The sequence below is a fragment of the Myotis davidii genome, unplaced genomic scaffold (assembly GCF_000327345.1).
Source record: "Myotis davidii unplaced genomic scaffold, ASM32734v1 scaffold104, whole genome shotgun sequence".
NCBI lineage: Eukaryota > Metazoa > Chordata > Mammalia > Chiroptera > Vespertilionidae > Myotis > Myotis davidii.
In genome coordinates, this window is record NW_006296625.1 from 5450167 (window position 1) to 5469011 (window position 18845).

The following is an 18845-nucleotide window of genomic DNA, read 5'->3' on the forward strand; positions in this document are numbered from 1 at the left end:
CATAGTTTATCACACATAAAACTAATTTAAAAAAGAAATACTACCTTCAAACCTCAGAGCGAAGGCAGGGGATGGTAGGCTAGGGGGTAGAGAGGTAAGAGATCAACCAAAGGACTTGTATGTATGCATATAAGCATAACAAATGGACACAAGACACTGGGAGGTAGGGGAGGCCGGCGGAATGTCAAGGGGGTAAAAAAAAGGAGACATAAAATGTGATTCACTAGGAAAAAAAAAATATTTTCTTAATTCTCTAATATCAGAAGTATTTGCATTTTGAATAGAATTTTAAAATAAAGTGTCATGAAAATAATAAAAAAATAAAATAAAATAAAATGAAGGTCTCTGAAAATTCACAAGTTTAGACTTGGTGGTAAAAGAAGTATAATACCACGAGAGGCCCGGTGCTTTTGTGCACTGGTGGGATCTGTTGGCCTGGCCTGCGGGGATTGGCCAAAACCATCTCTCTGACATCCCCCGAGGGGTCCCGGATTGCGGGGGTGCAGACCAGGTCGAGGGACCCCACTGGTGCAACATTGGGGTCGAGGAGGGCTCCAGGGCATGTCCAGCCTGTCTCGCAGTAAAATTATTCCAAACTAATATTATCACTATAATAAGTACCCCAAAAAGGAAAAAATAGTATTTGGATAGATGGCTAGGCAGGAGGATGGAGTGATAGAAGAGGCAATGATTAAAATGAAGGTCTCTGCCATTATAAACTGATGAACAAAAATAGATACAGACCCTCTGATGGTCAGTGTGCGTCATAGCGACTGGTTGAACAGTCGAACACTTAGCATCTTAGGCTCTTATTATATAGGATTAAAACATCTTAACGTCATTATACTACCTTCATCAGAAGAGCAACATAGCTAAAGTAGAATTAAATAAGAGGAATATTACAGTGGTATATACTATGATCTGGAATTTTTCATACTTTTGTTTGTGGAAGGGAGAGAAAAGGAAGACATCATAAGATGTGTAGGAGTCTATGATAAGGTAAGGGCCTGATAAGGTAAAGAGGATCTAGGAGGCATTTTCAAGAGGAAGACCTATCTACACCAGTTTTCTTTCTTTGAAATTTTAAAGGCAAAAAAATGCACTATGCTTTATAAAAAAACAAAAAAAACCCAAACTTTTTGTTTTCCACCCTTATAACTGTTCTGTATTATGATACAGTTGCCCATTAAATCAACCTAATAACATACAAGTTAGTAATCCAGCGATTTTCAACCTTTTTCATCTCATGGCTCACATAAATTACTAAAATTCTGCAGCACAACAAATGACATGTTTTTTGCAGACCTGATAAAAAGAAGGTATAATATTGATTTAGAAAATAATAATAATAGTAATTACCTATACTTTTTGCTCCAAAGTGACTTTAAATAAAAATCAGTTTCCTATACTTATATACAAGGATTTAGGATATTAACCAATCAGATACAACATTATTATGTGACATGACCAATAAGATGCAACTCTATTATATGACCTATGTATTTATGGTTTAAGACTGGGCATTCACACCAGATGGCTATTGTCATTTTTGCTATTGTCATTTTTCATTTGACAATCTAAGGGAAAAGAGGAAAATTCCGACTAGTGCATGGTTGAAAATCGATGCAGTAAACAATTCTTTGTAAAAATAAAATATCAATGAACTAATTAGCCAAATCAGATACAACATACACAATCCATAATTATATTACAAGAGGCCTGATGCACGAAACTCGTCCAAGCGGCTCAGCCCCCGCCACTGCATCTATGTTGGAAGGATGTCCGATCTAATTGGCATATTACACTTTGATTATTATAAATTACTAGAGGCCCAGTGCACGAATTCGTGAAATAGTGGGTCCAGCAGCCCGCCCCAATTGGGGCTGATCAGGCTGGGCCGGCCGGGGGAGGGACTGTGGGCAGCTGGCCAGCCAGCCCCGCTCGCTGGTCGAATTCCCGGTCGTGGAGACAATTTGCATATTACCCTTTTATTATATAGGAGGATGACTTCTTCACTATTAATATCACTTATATAAGAAAATAATCTGATAGCTTTTTCTCTTTGAATGCTTATGTACATAATATGAAATTCTCTGATTTAACAGTAAATAAAACACATTTTTATTTTCAACTTGAAAATGAACTTAACTGCCCTGACCGGTTTGGTTCAGTGGGTAGAGCGTTGGCCTGCGGACTCAAGGGTCCCGGGTTCAATTCCGGTCAAGGGCATGTACCTTGGTTGTCGGCACATCCCCAGTAGGGAGTGTGCAAGAGGCAGCTGATCGATCTTTCTCTCTCATCGATGCTTCTAACTCTATCCCTCTCCCTTCCTCTCTGAAAAATCAATAAAATATATTTTTTTAAAAAAAGAAAATGAGCTTAACTCACCAATGCTGGGTGGGCTACCATAGTTAATTGGTGACTCAGGTGGTCTTCCACAATGCAATGCAGCCAGAGCAGATCCTTTCCACACAACATGCTTGCAGCCTATTAAACACACATATTTATGGTTACAAAGATAGGGCACAAAGCCAAACAATAAGAAAAGAATGTCTAAATGCTATCAGAAATTTTTCATACTTTTGTTTGTGCGTAGTAAGGACTGTCTTCCAGCTCCTAATAAAGTTTGTACTCCAGGAACACTTTGTGGAATTTCTTGTTCAAGAAGAGGTCCTAATCGATGACATATTTGCAGCAAGTGATCAGGTGCTAAATGTCTGTAATACTTCACCTATTATATAAAAGACATGTAATATTTGCTAAATAAAGTGATATAATTCTTTATACCAAATAAATACTCTTTAAAAAATACAGTAATTTGTTCTGGCTAGTCAACATTTCATTTTACTTGGGAGAATAGTTTATGTTTATTCTGTGAAATCACTTGATTCACAGAACAGAACAGCTACCCAACCATCATTTAAACCACAGAGGAGGAAAAATACAAAAGAATTAAAGTAACCTAAATATACCAAGTTATAAATTAACAGATGCTAGTCAATGCAAATACTGAACGATGAAAAAAATATACAGCATTATAATCTAAATGGAATGTCTTAGTTTAACATTTTAATTTTTAAAAAAGTCAAACTACAAAACAAAATGTTTTATATCCTTGATATTATAAAGAGTATCTCCAGAATAATTCAGGATTAAATAAACTTGATTGTTCATGTTTTCATTACAAAATTTTAAAGACTTAGAGAGAGCATCTATGCTGAGTTTTATGGTTTACCTAGAATCTAACATAAAGGCCAAATTCCAACTATTAACTGAAACATATTTTGACTTGTATAAAAAAAAACAAAAACCTACCTACTAGAAAGTTTGAGCATTTCTGGAACAACTTGAAAACATTGCTTAATTTATGCTAACATTTGAAAACACATTATGAAATGCTAATTTACTTATCCTACAGTATTTTCAGTAAATAGACAATATTTGCATATTAATCTAAAAAGAATTAGAGAAAATAAAGTATACTATTTTATCACTTTATATTTAGAGATTATCAAGTTACTAACAATTTCTCGTTGTAGTATCTAAATAATAATACTCTCTAGTTCAGCTGTTTTCAAAGTGTATTCAGAAAACCTCTGGGAGTTCCTCAGGCAAAAATTACAAATAATAAGACACTATTTACTTTTCACTATCATTTTTTTCATGAGTATTTGGTGTTTTCCAGAGGCCTCATGACATGTGATGTTACAACAGAATGAATACAAAAGTATATGTAAGAATCTGTCTCTATTAAGCTAGACCAATAAATGTTCTAAAAAAAATGTAAAACAACTCATCATGAAAAAATGACATTATTCTCACAAATTTGTTTTGGAAAATAATTATTTTATTTTAAAAGTTAATTATAGTAATGTGGGGGACGGTCAATGGGGAAAAAAGGAGACATATGTATTACTATTTGTAATATTTTAAACAATAAAAAAAAAGAATGTTGATGTAAGGCCTTTTGCCTTTTTCATTCTTCTCTGTTTACCTTGCATTTTTACATTATGTTATAATCATTCACATGTCATATATTTATATATATATATGTAACTTTTATATAACATATACAAATTTTCTATCCTGTCTTTTCTCCATAAAATATTTGTCATTCTCATGTTAGTATATGCTTTATAAATAAAATTAAATGACTGCATATTAAAAAAATAAAGTTAATTATAGTAATGTGAAATAAATTTAAATAAAACATTTTAAAATTTCTATTTTTTAAATGATAAATGATATTATAATCTACATAAACAAAGGAATTTAAACAATTTTTATTCATGTAAGGGGGTTCTGAGGCCAAGAAGTTTGAGAACTGCTACTCAAATTCATTTAGTAATGGCAATTTTAGTATAAACTCCTTATAAAACTTATTTGGAGGAGATGTGTGGGGATTAAATCATTTCATTCCATCTTATAATAACTGTCATATTCTACTGAAGACCATGATGGTATTTTTAAAAACTTAGCTAGTATTCATCCTTCTAAGGTGAAACTAATTGAGAGGAACTTATTTTACTTTTCCTCATAATACATTCCTGTCATGAGACTGCATGAAGCCATACCATCACACTGTGATTTAAAATTATACAGTCTGACATACAATAGATAGTCAATAAGTACTGATAGACTAACTACTTCTGAAAAAGAGGTTCTAATACAAATTATACACACTACATCTCTGCTTTGGAGATTCACAACGCACAATGACATTAAAGCCTCTGAAAAATCTTAAGATAAAACTATCTAATTGTGTTCAATGCACAATTTCCCAAACTCATTAGCTATAGTATCCCTTTTTCCCTAATAGTATCATCTTGACCCCAAAAAATACTTTTTCAAATATCTGATTCAGTATAAGCTAAATAGAAAAAGCATTTAAAAGAAAATACCAAAATAAGAATTTTTAGATATGTTTATACTATTCTCTAATCTTTCCTATTTTGCTTACAATAAAACTTTAAAAAGTATCTAAAATATTTATGTCCCTTCCAGATCTAAATTTGTATATGATAATTATTCTAATGTGACTTCTTTAAATTGATCAAAATTCCTTGTAAAATTTTACTTTAACAAGAAAGTTGATTACTTCTTAATGTTAATTCTGTGATGATCCTGTATTAGAGTCTTTTTGCAAAATACATTTCAGGTAACAAACCTGAAAATCCTTATTGCAGAATTTCATCTTTTAATAAAATATTATGAATCCACTTTTTCCTGACTAAATATTTTCTTGATTACAATTTTTCAAAATCAACTTTCATTTTAGTTACAAGAGATACTTTCAATGCTTAAACTCCTCATGCTTCCTGGCTTTTGAGACTTTATACAAGCTGATCTCTCTGCTTAAAATCTATTCTTTACCCACCCACCTCCACTATCATTCTCTTTCAAGTCGCAGTCAATGTTTTACTGCCTTACCTGACCTGTTATATTATTACCACTGCCTTCTTTTGTGTTTCCATAGCACATTATATACTCCTTCCCAAATGTTCCTTTATGACCCCATCCCCAACAGTTTGTAATACTTATATTGTATTAATTTTCCTTAATAATACCCAGACCTCAGTGGGAATCTAATGATAGTTATGTTCCTTTTCCCCAACCCTGAAAAAACCACATATATAGTACTACCACAATCTTGCCTTGTTTGGGGGGTTCATAAGACCCCTGACACTATACTAAAACTGCCAATTTATGGTCCATGTCCTGCATAAGCATGAAATTAGGCCCTGTTTACCTGTCAACCCAGTACTTAAATGCAGTACTTAGACTGAGTGCTTAATAAATTGTTAAAAAAAATGAAGACATGAAAATATGCAGAAGCACTCTGCATATATGCAGAAGCACTCTCCATATTTTCATGTCTTCATTTTGACTTTTCTTCTATTTAGCCACTAAACAGTAAGTTCCTTATGGTCTGAGATCCTGGACACCAGCTCCAGAACTCCTTTTCTTCACACTCTATACTCTCTTCTTGGACAGTCCTTATACATATCACACTTTCTTAGAAGACATCTTTCTTTGAAATCCCAAAGCCTTCTCAACTCATCATGTAAAAATGAACTCTTAAGCCTCATGCCAAAACCCTCCAACACGGCAATACCATATACACAGCCTCAAATCAAGATGTCATTTTTTTATTTGCCCATTTCTCCCTCCTCCCTCATTCCCAATATCCAAGCAGTTTCACCAAATCCAACTGATTTGTCCTTCCCATCCTTAAATGCAGCTCTCTCTCTCCTTCACCACAATAACAGCTCAACCTCAAATCATCTTTGCAATAAACTCCCATCTTTCCAACATCTACTCATGTCCTCTACCTCAATCCAATCTATTCTCTATTTTCCTTTGAATGAATGCTCTTTCAGAAAACCTATATCTGGTCAAGTCACCCTTACCTAAAAGAGGCTTTCCTTATTCTTAACAGATTCAAATCCTTAACATTGTCTACAAACCCTGACACACATTTCTGGTCCATTCCTGGCTCTCTGCTTTACCAGGCACATTCCCAGCAATACACCCTCCAGCTCCACTGTCTACATTTAGACACACCCATCTCCTTTCAGGTTCTTTACCTGCACTCTCTTCAGTCAGGCTTTTCCCAGGTGATGAACTCATTTCCCCACACCCCCTTCACACAACTCTCTCTATGCTTTAGATCTTCTCTCCAGTGTAATTTTATTTGTTTTCTTTTACCCTATTCAGTCTGTATGTATCTTGGCTGCATACACTCAGTGACTTTTCCTTAACTCATGTTATCAGTTTATGATTATACATTTTAAATTTTCAAGTTCATCACAAACTATAAGAGAACAGGGACCATATATGCCCATCTGGTCCCAACTTTGTCACACACAGTACATATTAAAGGAAAACATTAAAATTATCATTTGCTACTGTCTTTTTCTAAACATTATTCTTCATGAATATTAACCCATGCCACTACTGACCCATGGTCAATATTTAAAAAGTAAAACCAAGAACAAATTTAAAAAGTTAAAATAGCTCATTATGACTACACAAATATAACTTTTAATTTTCAAATTAGTGAAAGCCCTATCTTTAACATTAGCCTTTTGGGGTTTGAACAAAGTATTACTTTATTTACTTACACTAATAAATAATTTAAAGGAAATTAAAACAAAAAGGAAAACTTGAAATGATATTCTAATAAAGTGCCTTCTCCAAAATATCTATATTTGAATTCTCAGTAACTATTTATACATTATCATTTGGGAAAAACAAAACACAACTTGACATCCTCAGTTCTAATATACCCATTATTTTCCATGACCAGAGCTGCTTTCAAGCTCTTTAGATATTCAACACATAAAAAAACATGACCAAATTATGAAGTTAAAGTGTGATAAATAGTAATAACACTTACAGAGCTAAAACATAATGACTGAACACTAAACGCTAGACTTTGCGGTAAGTGTGGTAAGTTTTACATATAACAACTAAGTTAATTATTTTAAAAACCCTAAAAGGTATGTATTATTATTATTCCCATTAATAAAGAAATTATGGTGCAAAAAAGTAAAACCACCATGAAAGGTCACACATTTAGTGGATGGCAGAGATGAGAAAACCAAGGCAGACTAACACCAGAGCTCATTCAGACTGCCCAACCCCACAATACCTATTGCTTCAAATATACATATATCAGTGTGCAAGCAAGCTATAAAGGAGACATTTTATATAGTTTTAAAATGACATTAAACTGAGCCAGAAAAAGAAACCTTTTAAAGTTCATTCTCACTACTAACAAAAAAAATAAGCACAAGAGCATAATTTCCTATAGGTAAAGGGGAACACTTAAAAATCTAAAATACAAGTAAAAGATAAAACTAATACTCTACCAAAATGGCTGAAGGAAAATCAATCCTACTTTTGTACATTACTAAGATTAAAACTTTAAACTCTTAAATTTAAAAAGAGGGAGGTCTAAGCCTACAACGAAGTAGGTGGGAGGTACACTCACCTCCTCCCAAGAACAAACTGGAATTAAAACTAAGTTATAGAACAATCATCCTGAATAACCAACTGAAGACTAGCTGAAGAGAAGTCTCATAACCAAGGATTTACAGAAGCCATATCAAGACTGGTAGGAAGGGCAGAGACGTGAAAAGAACTGGTCCTGCACCCACAGAGGCAGCTGAGGTGCTGGAAGGATGTCTTGGCCATAGGCTCTACCTGAGAAGCGTGGAGTGGACACCAAGACAGCCCCCCCACCCCACCCCAGCCCAGAGCACCAAAAGCTAGGAAGAGGCACCCACATAACATTTGGCTGTGAAAAGCACCAGGGCTTCTGACCAGCAGGGAGAGAGAGAAGTCCACTAAAGACACAGGCGCCCTCTTAAAGTGCCAATGAACAATGAGATATCTATCACCTCACATCTGTCAGCATGGCTATTATTAAGAAATCAACAAACAGCAAGTGTTGGCAAGGATGTGGAGAAAGAAAACCCTAGCGCACTGTTGGGAATGAAGACTGGTACAACCACTGTGGAGAGAAAGCAGTATGGAGTTACCTCAAAAAATAAAAAAATCAAACTGCTTTATGACCCTGCAATTTAACTTCTGGGAGCTTATCTGAAGAAACCCAAAACACTAATTCAAAAGAATATATGCACCCCTTTGTTCATTGCAGCATTATTTATAATAGCCAAGATTTGGAAGCAGCCCAATTATCAGTAGATGATTGGATAAAAGGGCTGTGGTACATTTACATAATGGAATACTACTTAGCTGTAAAACAAAAAAAGGAAATCTTACCCTTTGTGACAGCATGGATAGATCTGGAGAGCATTATGTTAAATGAAATAAACCAGCCAGAGAAAGACAAATACCATGTGATTTCACTCATATGTGGAATCTTAGGAACAAAATGAACTAACAAGCAAAACAGAGACAGACTCTGAGCAAGCTGACAGTTATGGGATGGTGGGAAGGCTAGGTCAGGGGTGTGGAGGTATTGAGCAAAAAGAAAAAGAAAAAATTCACGGGGACATCATGGTGACTGCCAGGGAGAGGCAAGCGGGGGATAGTGGAGGAGGGTGTAGTGGGGAGAAATGGTAATGGACGGAGACCTGACTTGGTGAATACACAGTGTATAGATCATGCGCTATAGAACTGTGCACCTAAAACCTGTATAATTTTAACCAGTGTCACCCCAATATATTTAAAAAAAGGAATAAAAGAATTTAAAAAAAGTTTCCTCTTATATGTGGAAAATTAAAAATAAAGTTACAAGAGAGGTATAAGTAAATTACACCAAAAGGGTTAAGACTGTAAAATTTGATTACTATTAACCTAGACCAGCCATGGGCAAACTACGGCCCGCGGGGCGGATCTGGCCCGTTTGAAATGAAAAAAACTAAAAAAAAAAAAAAAAAGAAGACCATACCCTTTTATGTAATGACGTTTACTTTGAATTTATATTAGTTCACACAAACACTCCATCCATGCTTTTGTTCCGGCCCTCCGGTCCAGTTTAAGAACCCATTGTGGCCCTCGAGTCAGAAAGTTTGCCCACCCCTGACTTAGAATGGACTGGCCAGAACCTTTTCAAACTTTTCATATCCCTGTCCCTACCTCCAATACCAATTGAGAATCACTTGCTATACCAGTAACAACAACAATCTTTTGTTAACTGTCTATAATTAATGGCTAAAACCTGAATTAAACTTAATTATCCTTTTTGTAAGTATATTACATTATATAAAACAGAGGTCAGCAAATATATTCTATACAGTGTCAGATGGTAATATTTTAGTCTTTGGGAAATACTATCTATATGCAACTCTTTTTAAAAGGTATTAACTTTAGCTTAGGAGCCTTGCAAAGCAGATCCGCACAGTTTGCCCATGTCATCCATAATTTACCCACCCAGATATAAGGAATGACCCTTGGTTCTAGTAACTTTCCCCGCAATAGGGGTAAATACAATTCTGCAAAACAAAGGCAACTGTGCTCATACTTTCTCCATCTTGGCCCAATCATAAATCTGTAGCACTCTTTTCTCAGACTGCATATATAAAACATTTCTAGAATTATCAATTACAAATTGAACAATAGGATAATCTCCTGAAAATATGAATTGTAGCAAGGAAGAACCAAAGAAAAGAAACAGCTCTTTGAGTGGTTTATTCTCCTGCATTTTGCGATAAACCAACCTGCTTCTGCATGGTATGCTACTTCATATTAACAGCCATCCCCTCGAACCAAGAAAATTTTCTCATTATCAGTGGAAGGTATTGTTTAAATGTAGGTGTTATCAGTGGAACGAGAATATAAAGAACCTGGAAGCCACTATATTCTACCAGATATACTATCATTAAGAACTTCTCTAATCAACTTTTAAAGAAAAGATCAAGGTTTGATTAAGGGCTCTAAAGTCAGATCACCTAGATTTAAGTTTCCAACTGAGCATGGGAAAAACATTTTACTTGAAGTCTCAATGTCCTCATCTATAAGACTAGGACTTTAAGATCACCACCTTGTGAGGTAATCATAGTACCAAGAGGTGCTTTTACATGTTACCTTTCATGTTAAAAAAAATCTTTCTAGACCTAAACAAGGAGAAAAAAGGTCATCTTTTTAAGGATCTTTTCCAAGTGAAACTAGATCAACATATTAATTCCAATGACTTAAATTTACCTCTGAGAAAATGCCAGTCCTTTGTCTAGCATATAAGAGGTCCCTATGAAAATAAGATCCACCTCATAATTACCACTAGTATGATTTGATTTGCCTAGGTCCTTCATTTCTAGAAAAGCTGATTGGTTCTAAAAAGAGTGTTTTTCAGATTGTCTCATCTATTTTCTCACTATTTTTTCAGATCTCAAAGGCTATCTGCTTTTGCTTTCTACTCTAGTTCTGAGTACTAAAAGGTCAGCTTAGCCCTGGCTGGGTGGCTCAGTTGGTTGGAGCGTCATCAGTACACCAAGGGTTGTAGGTTCGATTTCCAGTCAGGGTACACATCTAGCTTGCAGGTTTTTTTGGTTTTTTTAAAATATATTTTATTGATTTTTTACAGAGAGGAAGGGAGAGAGACAGAGAGTCAGAAACATCAATGAGAGAGAAACATCGATCAGCTGCCTCCTGCACACCCCCCACTGGGGATGTGCCCGCAACCCAGGTACATGCCCTTGACCGGAATCGAACCTGGGGCCCTTCAGTCCGCAGGCCGACGCTCTATCCACTGAGCCAAATCGGTTTCGGCCTAGCTTGCAGTTTTGACTTCTAGTCAGGGCAAGTATGGAAAGCAAACAATAGATGTTTTTCTCTCTCCCCCTCCCTTCCTCTCTCTCTAAAAATTAGTGAAAAAAGAAAAAAAAAACACCATATCCTCAGGTGAGGATTAAAAATAAGTTAATTATATTAATAAAAGGTCAGCTTAACGGGCTTTATTTACTATTTGTATGACTATTTAGCACATAAACAAAAATCCATAAATTTAAAAAATCTATTTGCTATTTAATCACTTTATAAGCCTATTATTAAAACCCAGCCCCTAAACTTCCCAAAACTTCTAGTTATAATTATAAATTTCTTACCATTATTACAAAGTATATGTTAAATTTTATCTATATTCATTAAAGCAAGTGTACGTTTTTTCTGAGTAATTTTACTAATAGCATCTTCACATAGACAAATATATGAAACTAGAGGCCCAGTGCACGAAATTCATGCACAGGTAGGGTCCCTAGCAGCTGCCGGCTGGGTCCTCCATTCCCCCGGCTGCCTGCCACCACTGGTGACCAGGGCGGGGCTGGCCCAGGGGAGGGGCCTAGGATGTTTGGCTGCCTCCCCTCCACCCCCGCCCCGAACTCCCAGACAAGGGGACAATTTGCAAATTAGGCTTTTATTATATAGGAAGGATACTCTGTGCCAAGTATTCTCCAAATTTATCTTCACAAACGAGTATCTACCCACTTCACAAGTAAAGAAAACTGAAGACCAAAGGTTATGTAGTATGTCCAAGGTCATACATTTAAAAAGAAAAACAGTAATCAAACCCAGATCTTCCAATTTTAAGTTAACTGTTATTTTTATTACATTACAGTTTCCTTCTCAAAACATTACCCCCGCCCCCCAATTGTCACATGTTTCATGATTATAAACTTACTAGAGCCCATATAACCACTTTCAAGTCAAATCTTCTAAGCTGGGAAACTGTTCTCAGAAGTACTCTTACTTGCCTATGATTTATTTATAATTAGATGTATAATGAAATTAATATAGAATAGTATTAGTTGTCAAAACTGATCTTGGTGGTCTATTTACTCTTAACTGTGAATAAACACACTTGAAAGACTGTCTTATACTCACTCACAATTTAGTCAACCACCTAAGAATTCATTTAGATAATTCAGTCAGTATGATAAATACAATTATCAATACAAATTTTTCATTTAAAGAAAATGCAATATTGCTTTCAAATTTTATTCATCACAAGCTATATTCTGCTAAAAAAACAACAAAAAAGAACAAAAAACACCCACCCAAACCTATCCAGAATTAAGTTTTCCACAAAACACAAAGATTCTCTATAAAAATTAATTTGAAACACAACAAAGCTTAACTATTTAAATACATTTTGAAGTTTTGTTTTTAAATCAAGTCATATTTGCTAAGCAAAATTTGTGTAATAAAAAGTCCTCTTTAAAACACTTATTTAGTAATTTAAAATTCAAATTTATAATTCTGTTGAAAAAGTTCGTATCTATTAATTTAAAGATGGAAAATTCTTAAAAAGTTTATGCTTAAGATGCCAAAGTAAGTAATTTTAAGAGAATGCCCAGTTTCATTTTTAGTAATGTTTGTTTCAAACACTGTACTCAAAATAACTAACACCACATATACAAAAGAAGTAAAGTTGTTTCAGAAAATGTGTATTTCTCCAAGTTGCCTAGAATTTATTATTTCCACACCCCAAAACTAAACTAGAACCAAGTGACATAAGCAAAGATAAATATTTCTTGCATTTATATTATAACCTCTGAGAAGATTTATATTATAACCTTTGAGAAGACTATGCGCCTCTTATTTATCCATGACAGAAACCAAATGGGTCATGCCCCCATGACAACAGGCTGTCTGGAGTCCAGAATCACTACATAGATTTTTTTATGTGCTTCCTTTGCAGAAGGCTGCCACCATTTATGCTGTTATGAATAGTAACAACTTACTAAGCCTTATACAACAAATCACATCTCTTACAATTTCAATTACTTTTAACTAAGTAGAAGCTGTATCAGACCATGTTGCTACCTAATTTTTCTTAGTATCAAAACTTCTCATCCAACCATCCTCTTCCTTAAATGATCCTTGAGCTCCAAACACTGTGGGAGGGGGGGACGGACGACAAATAACTAAAGGTAGACCTGATTTAAACCTAATGACTGACTTCTCTATAGAGACCAAAGCTTCTTACACCTAAATATTTCTATGTGCATCATCATAATTTGATTTTTCAGTACCCTCAAATCTCAAATTCAATAAAAAGTATTATCATTTCCCCAATCTGTTATAAAATATTTAAAATCTATATTCCATATGCTCAGTAACATATTTAATAATTCCTAAATAATTAATTTTCATAAATTACTATTTCACAAACATAGCAACTCACAAACAAAACAAAAACACAGAAATTGGTAACTTTACACATTTTAAATTTATTCCTAAAAATTTCAATTTGGTTCCTATTATCAAATAGTCTTTTTTCACTTTAGATCTAATTATGAAAGCAACTTAACCTAAATTTTTACTGCTAATAATTTTTTAATAATTTTTCTAATAGAACTCATTGTAATGACTTTCTTAAAGTTAATTAAAAATACATTAAGATGGAAAGTGATACTAAATGGGTATGTTTAGTATAACTGCCCCTTTGCTTAGTATTGCAATATTCTGAATTCTAAAATTTTGTGAGGGAATACTAGCAAGAGTTAAATCAACCTGTTTGGTATTATTTATCCAGAATAAGTTGGGTAAAATACAATTTTATTTGCTACAATTCTCTAGTGATATGATATATAACAACAAGCTTGGGGGAGCGGGGGAGTATGGCTGCAGTAAGTGAAAGGAATTTCTAGTTATCTAATAAAGAGATACCAAGTGGATTAAAAAATTGATATTCATAGTATTTAACCTAATGTTCACAAGAATTTTTATAAGTCTTCATTAAACTCTTTATTTAAAAACATACATAGTATTAAGCCAGACTGGCAAAATACTGACAATTTCCAAAAAGAATACAAACTATTGTGATGATTTTAAATTACATAAATCTCTGGATAGGAGGAGTCAGATGCATCCTTCACATATTCCTAAATGTCACCTATCAAAAGAAAAAGGCATATATCCTCTAATCAATTCTGGATATTTCAAACACCCAAATACTTCTTAATGTTATTACAGAAAAATAGTCTTGTTTGAATCACTATACAGACCATCAAAAGTTTTCTAGATATTCTACCCAACATTTTTAAAGAATTATTTATTTTTGGTATTTACTATACTTTTTTTATATCTTAGGCTTTCTTATTCTTGAATCTAAAAGTAATTATATTAGTGCCGAAACCGGTTTGGCTCAGTGGATTGAGCGTCGACCTGTGGACTGAAAGGTCCCAGGTTCGATTCCGGTCAAGAGCATATTATATTAGTAGTATTTTCTGAAGTTTTTAAGTGCCCTTTTTTATACTTTAGCTGTTATGTTCAGAAAGTTATGTATACTTGTTTCTGAAATAATGTTTTTCTTAAAATGAACTTTAATACATTAGAAAGCTATAATTGGAACAAACTTTATTATAACTACTATAGTTCTAGTAATAGCAAACACAAACCCTTAATAATTAGCATGTGACTTGTGCCAATCTGTTATCACTCACAGAATCTTACAACATAGGTGCTATTATTAGCCCATTTCATAGACTGGGAAACAGACTCCTGAAGTACTTATTATTCTACCCCATAACAATCAAAACATCACTATGTAGTTAGGGAGAAGATAATACAACTTCCTCTTTGCATAAGGCCAATTCAAGGTATCAAGATTTTAACAGATACTTAATTTTGAAATGTTTATAAATCTCTCACTTTTAAAAATAATGATGTAAGTACCATTATAATAATTACATGTATAAGATGAAATTTTGTCCACTTCAGCTAACATTTCATTTGTTATGATGATCATGATACATTAAAGCCCTGTTTTAGAGGCTACCAAGCTAAGCTTACTATTTCATTGATACCCCACTAAAAAAGGAAATGGAAACTCTGCAACACACACTTACTTCATATGGCACACCCCACTCCAAATTATACTGGTTAAGTTTTGAAAAGTACTATGTTATCTCTAATATAGAATGAGATTCCTTGACTCAAAAACATTTAAAGTGTTCTGTATTTTTTCCCTAAAACTGGTCTCCTATGTTTTTTACCTTAACTTTCACATTAATCAGCACACTAAATACTTGATACATAACTAAGTAATTCTTAACCATGGTTTCTATCCACCTCTGAATTTAAGACCACCAATAATTCACTAAACCTAGTAACTTAAACCATACCGAAAATCATACTAACTTAGAGGGTAAAGAGGTAGTGGACAATGTAGTTACTGTCTTAAAAATTTTCATCCTTGCAAAGAGAAATCATACTACAACCTAACAATGGCACTATCAAAAGCATTTATAAAATGTTAAAATCTGCATGATTTCTCTGTATCTGCTTTTCTGTGTTTCGGATAATAAAATTCCGAACGGAAAGAGTTGAACTATTAGGGACAATGTATTGCTATTTCTATTTCAAAAACCTATTTTCAGATTAGAAAAATTGTAATTCACTTATTTCATGAATAACTGGGGCTCCAGAAATGACTTGCTGGAGATTACCTGCAGGTTAACTATTGGTAGGGCTAAGATCACAACCCCACATCTCCTGACTCCCAATCATTTCACTTAAATAGAATGATTTCTAATAAAGTGGAATCATTTTAAGTAATGTAAATACCACTACAAAACATAAAAATAAATATTATTATCATTTCAACAAACTGGCAAAACATGAACCCTGCTTTGGAAAGAAAGAAAAAAGCCATGTAATCAAGAAATGTGATCAGAGTCCCAAATCTAGTAAAAATGAGTAAAAATTCATAAATACGCAACCATCACTAAGTAAGGTGCAACTAGAAAGGGAAGTTAACAAACGAACTAATTCCATCATGCAAACTAAGAAATAAACAAATAATTGTCCAAAAATTATTTGAGTTTTCCTATTCTGTAGTTTGCCTCCAAAGCCTCACTCCATTTAAAAAATAAGAATTCTGATAAAAGTTTTTTAAAATGCCCTTGTGCTTTAAATCGACCTCCTGTTTTTAAAAATATAAAACTAAGACATATATCACAGAGCAAAATTTTTTTTAAAAAAAACCTTTAATTTCCTATCAAAAATATTTTAAATCTTAAGGTAGAGGGAATAATCACAATGAAGTTTTATCAGTCACACTTGAAATAAACACATCAATTTTTTTAAAAAATCTGTAAACTTTTAAAACTGCTCATAAATCTCCACTTTTCTCTTGGTAAAATCAATCACTGATTGTATCTGTAGGCTGATTGCAGATACTAATCTACGCCTATTTTTAAGCTCATAAATACAAATATTACTTCCTATTCTAAATAACTGTAATTTGAGATTTTTCTAGAAAATTCGATCTGACATATGAATTCTTCCGTTTAAAATATTACTCATTTATCAGGAATGTAACAACAAATTTCCAGGTAGAGGCAGCCACTTACTGAAACCACCTATCAAAGATAGTTATTTTGGTTTCACTCACCAAAAGTCTTCAAATCAATGTCAAATAAAAGCAATTTGAAGGGCAACGAAGTTAAACATGTTTAAGTCATAAGAATAAATTAAGACAATAGAGAATACTATACAAAGTTTTGCATGTTCATCTAGACATAAAATTCAAGATCCTACTTACTATTAAACAAGAATGTGCTCAGATACCTGTTGTTCCAAAATGTTTTTAGAGTTAACTAAATCTCAATTAAAAAGTCGAAGTTAAACAGCATACCTACACACCTAGATATAGTTTGATGAATATGAAAGCACCTTGAATGATGCCTTGTATCCAGTAGATACGGAGTGAGCAACATGCTGAATGAATAAAAAGAGAACTCGAATTCTAATGAGAATTTTAACTGTCTCATGAAATGCCAACATGACTGTTCTAGTATAAAGATGAAAACACTCCAAGTAAGAACCACTTCCGTGCGAAACAGGCGGATGTCCATAATTAATACCGATGAAGACTCTATTTATTGTGTCCTAAGTTTTGAGAAAGAGCCAGGAATATAAATGCATTAATATTTGAGAGACAAGAAACCCTCTCAAAAAATTAAATTAACTAAAAATCACCATTGGTGCCCTTTTTGTTACTGGAGAAAACAAAACAATATTCCTACAAGGATAAGACATTCCCCTTATTTGGCCAGATACCATTTACCACTTCATTTTAAAAATATAAATATAACATTACCAACTGTCTCCAAGAAAACACAGCAATCTTTAAGAACTTGGGGTTGTTGGTTTTTATAAGATGCAAAGATGAGTTTTGTAAAATCTGCCCAATTCTTAAAAAAGAAAATTATAATCTTTGTAATTTTTTGGAATAACAAGGAAGGCACTTTAGATTTTGTCAAAGATTACAATCTAAAAATTTAAATACTGCAGTTAATGAATTTGAGTTGGCTTCAAACTCTATTCATTTTAGCCAAGTACTGAATGAAACTAGCCTAAATCACTACTTGCAAACTATTAAAGTTTCCATTAAATTTACTAATAAACCTTAGTGCCCTTGCTTATTTCAACAGATGTAGGCATTTATCAACAACCTATATTAAATCATAAGAGATTTAGACTCGTTAAATGTTCTACATCCAAATGAAAGGGAAAGCCATCAAATCAAAATCACGTCATGCCTTCACCCTACTCAAGCCATTCAATTCTAAGCTAGCTTTGAAACGTCCAAATGTTTCAGAAGCCCTCATTAAGTAACAGTCATTAACTACATCACAACATCAGCTGCAAATATGTCTCAGAAAATCAATGCATGCATAAATTTTAAATGCTTGATTTGCCCCGAGTGAGTGCTTTAACTGCCCAACACACACGCACATATTCATACAAATAACCTAAATCAGTTTAGGAGAAAAGAACATGGGAAATACACAGAACTCCCAGATACAGATACCTTACTTTTCACAGTCACAGTCCTAAAGTAATAGGTCCACATTTAGAAGTCAATTTCTACAAATTACTAAAATATCCATCCTGAAAACCCACAAAACTAAGTAGTAGGCATTTTTTCAACGATTTAACAAAATCTATCCCAAGTAATATCGGAAAACTTTTACTTCCCAAGTTCCATCTTCACTAAATGCGTGGCCAAAGAAAATAAAGACGCTTCAGTGGCCTCTAGGAACAGTTCATCGGACAAGGGGCAGAACACCAGCATCAGCAAAATTAGAAAAAAAGCCTGCTCAACTTCTGGCTTTAGGGCATTAACAGGCTTTTTTTTACACTTCTGCGAACGCTGTTTTGGTAAATGCAAGATGTGGTGAAGGCCAACTCTCACACATCTGAATCCCTCCAACAAAAAAAAACATAGCTCTGCATTTAAAGCAAGCAAAAAGGAACGAGAGAAGGAAAGAAAAACAAAAATTAGATCACGTCTCGCCACGGTTCCGCTGCTGCCGATGAGCCTGCCGGTGAAATGCTAATACCACTTCGGAGCGGTTAGTCACCAGCCA

General features: G+C 33.9%; 1 protein-coding gene across 1 annotated transcript in view; it reads right to left on the minus strand.

Annotated features, from left to right (window-relative positions):
* Positions 1-18845, minus strand: part of PHIP (pleckstrin homology domain interacting protein) — a 167658-nt gene that overhangs the window by 137018 nt on the left and 11795 nt on the right. Inside the window, exons 4-5 of the mRNA XM_006772207.2 lie at positions 2581-2731; positions 2389-2487 (exon numbers count right to left, since the gene is read on the minus strand). Of these exons, the coding sequence (XP_006772270.1) occupies positions 2389-2487; positions 2581-2731 (250 nt within the window). The remainder of the gene's footprint in view (positions 1-2388; positions 2488-2580; positions 2732-18845) is intronic.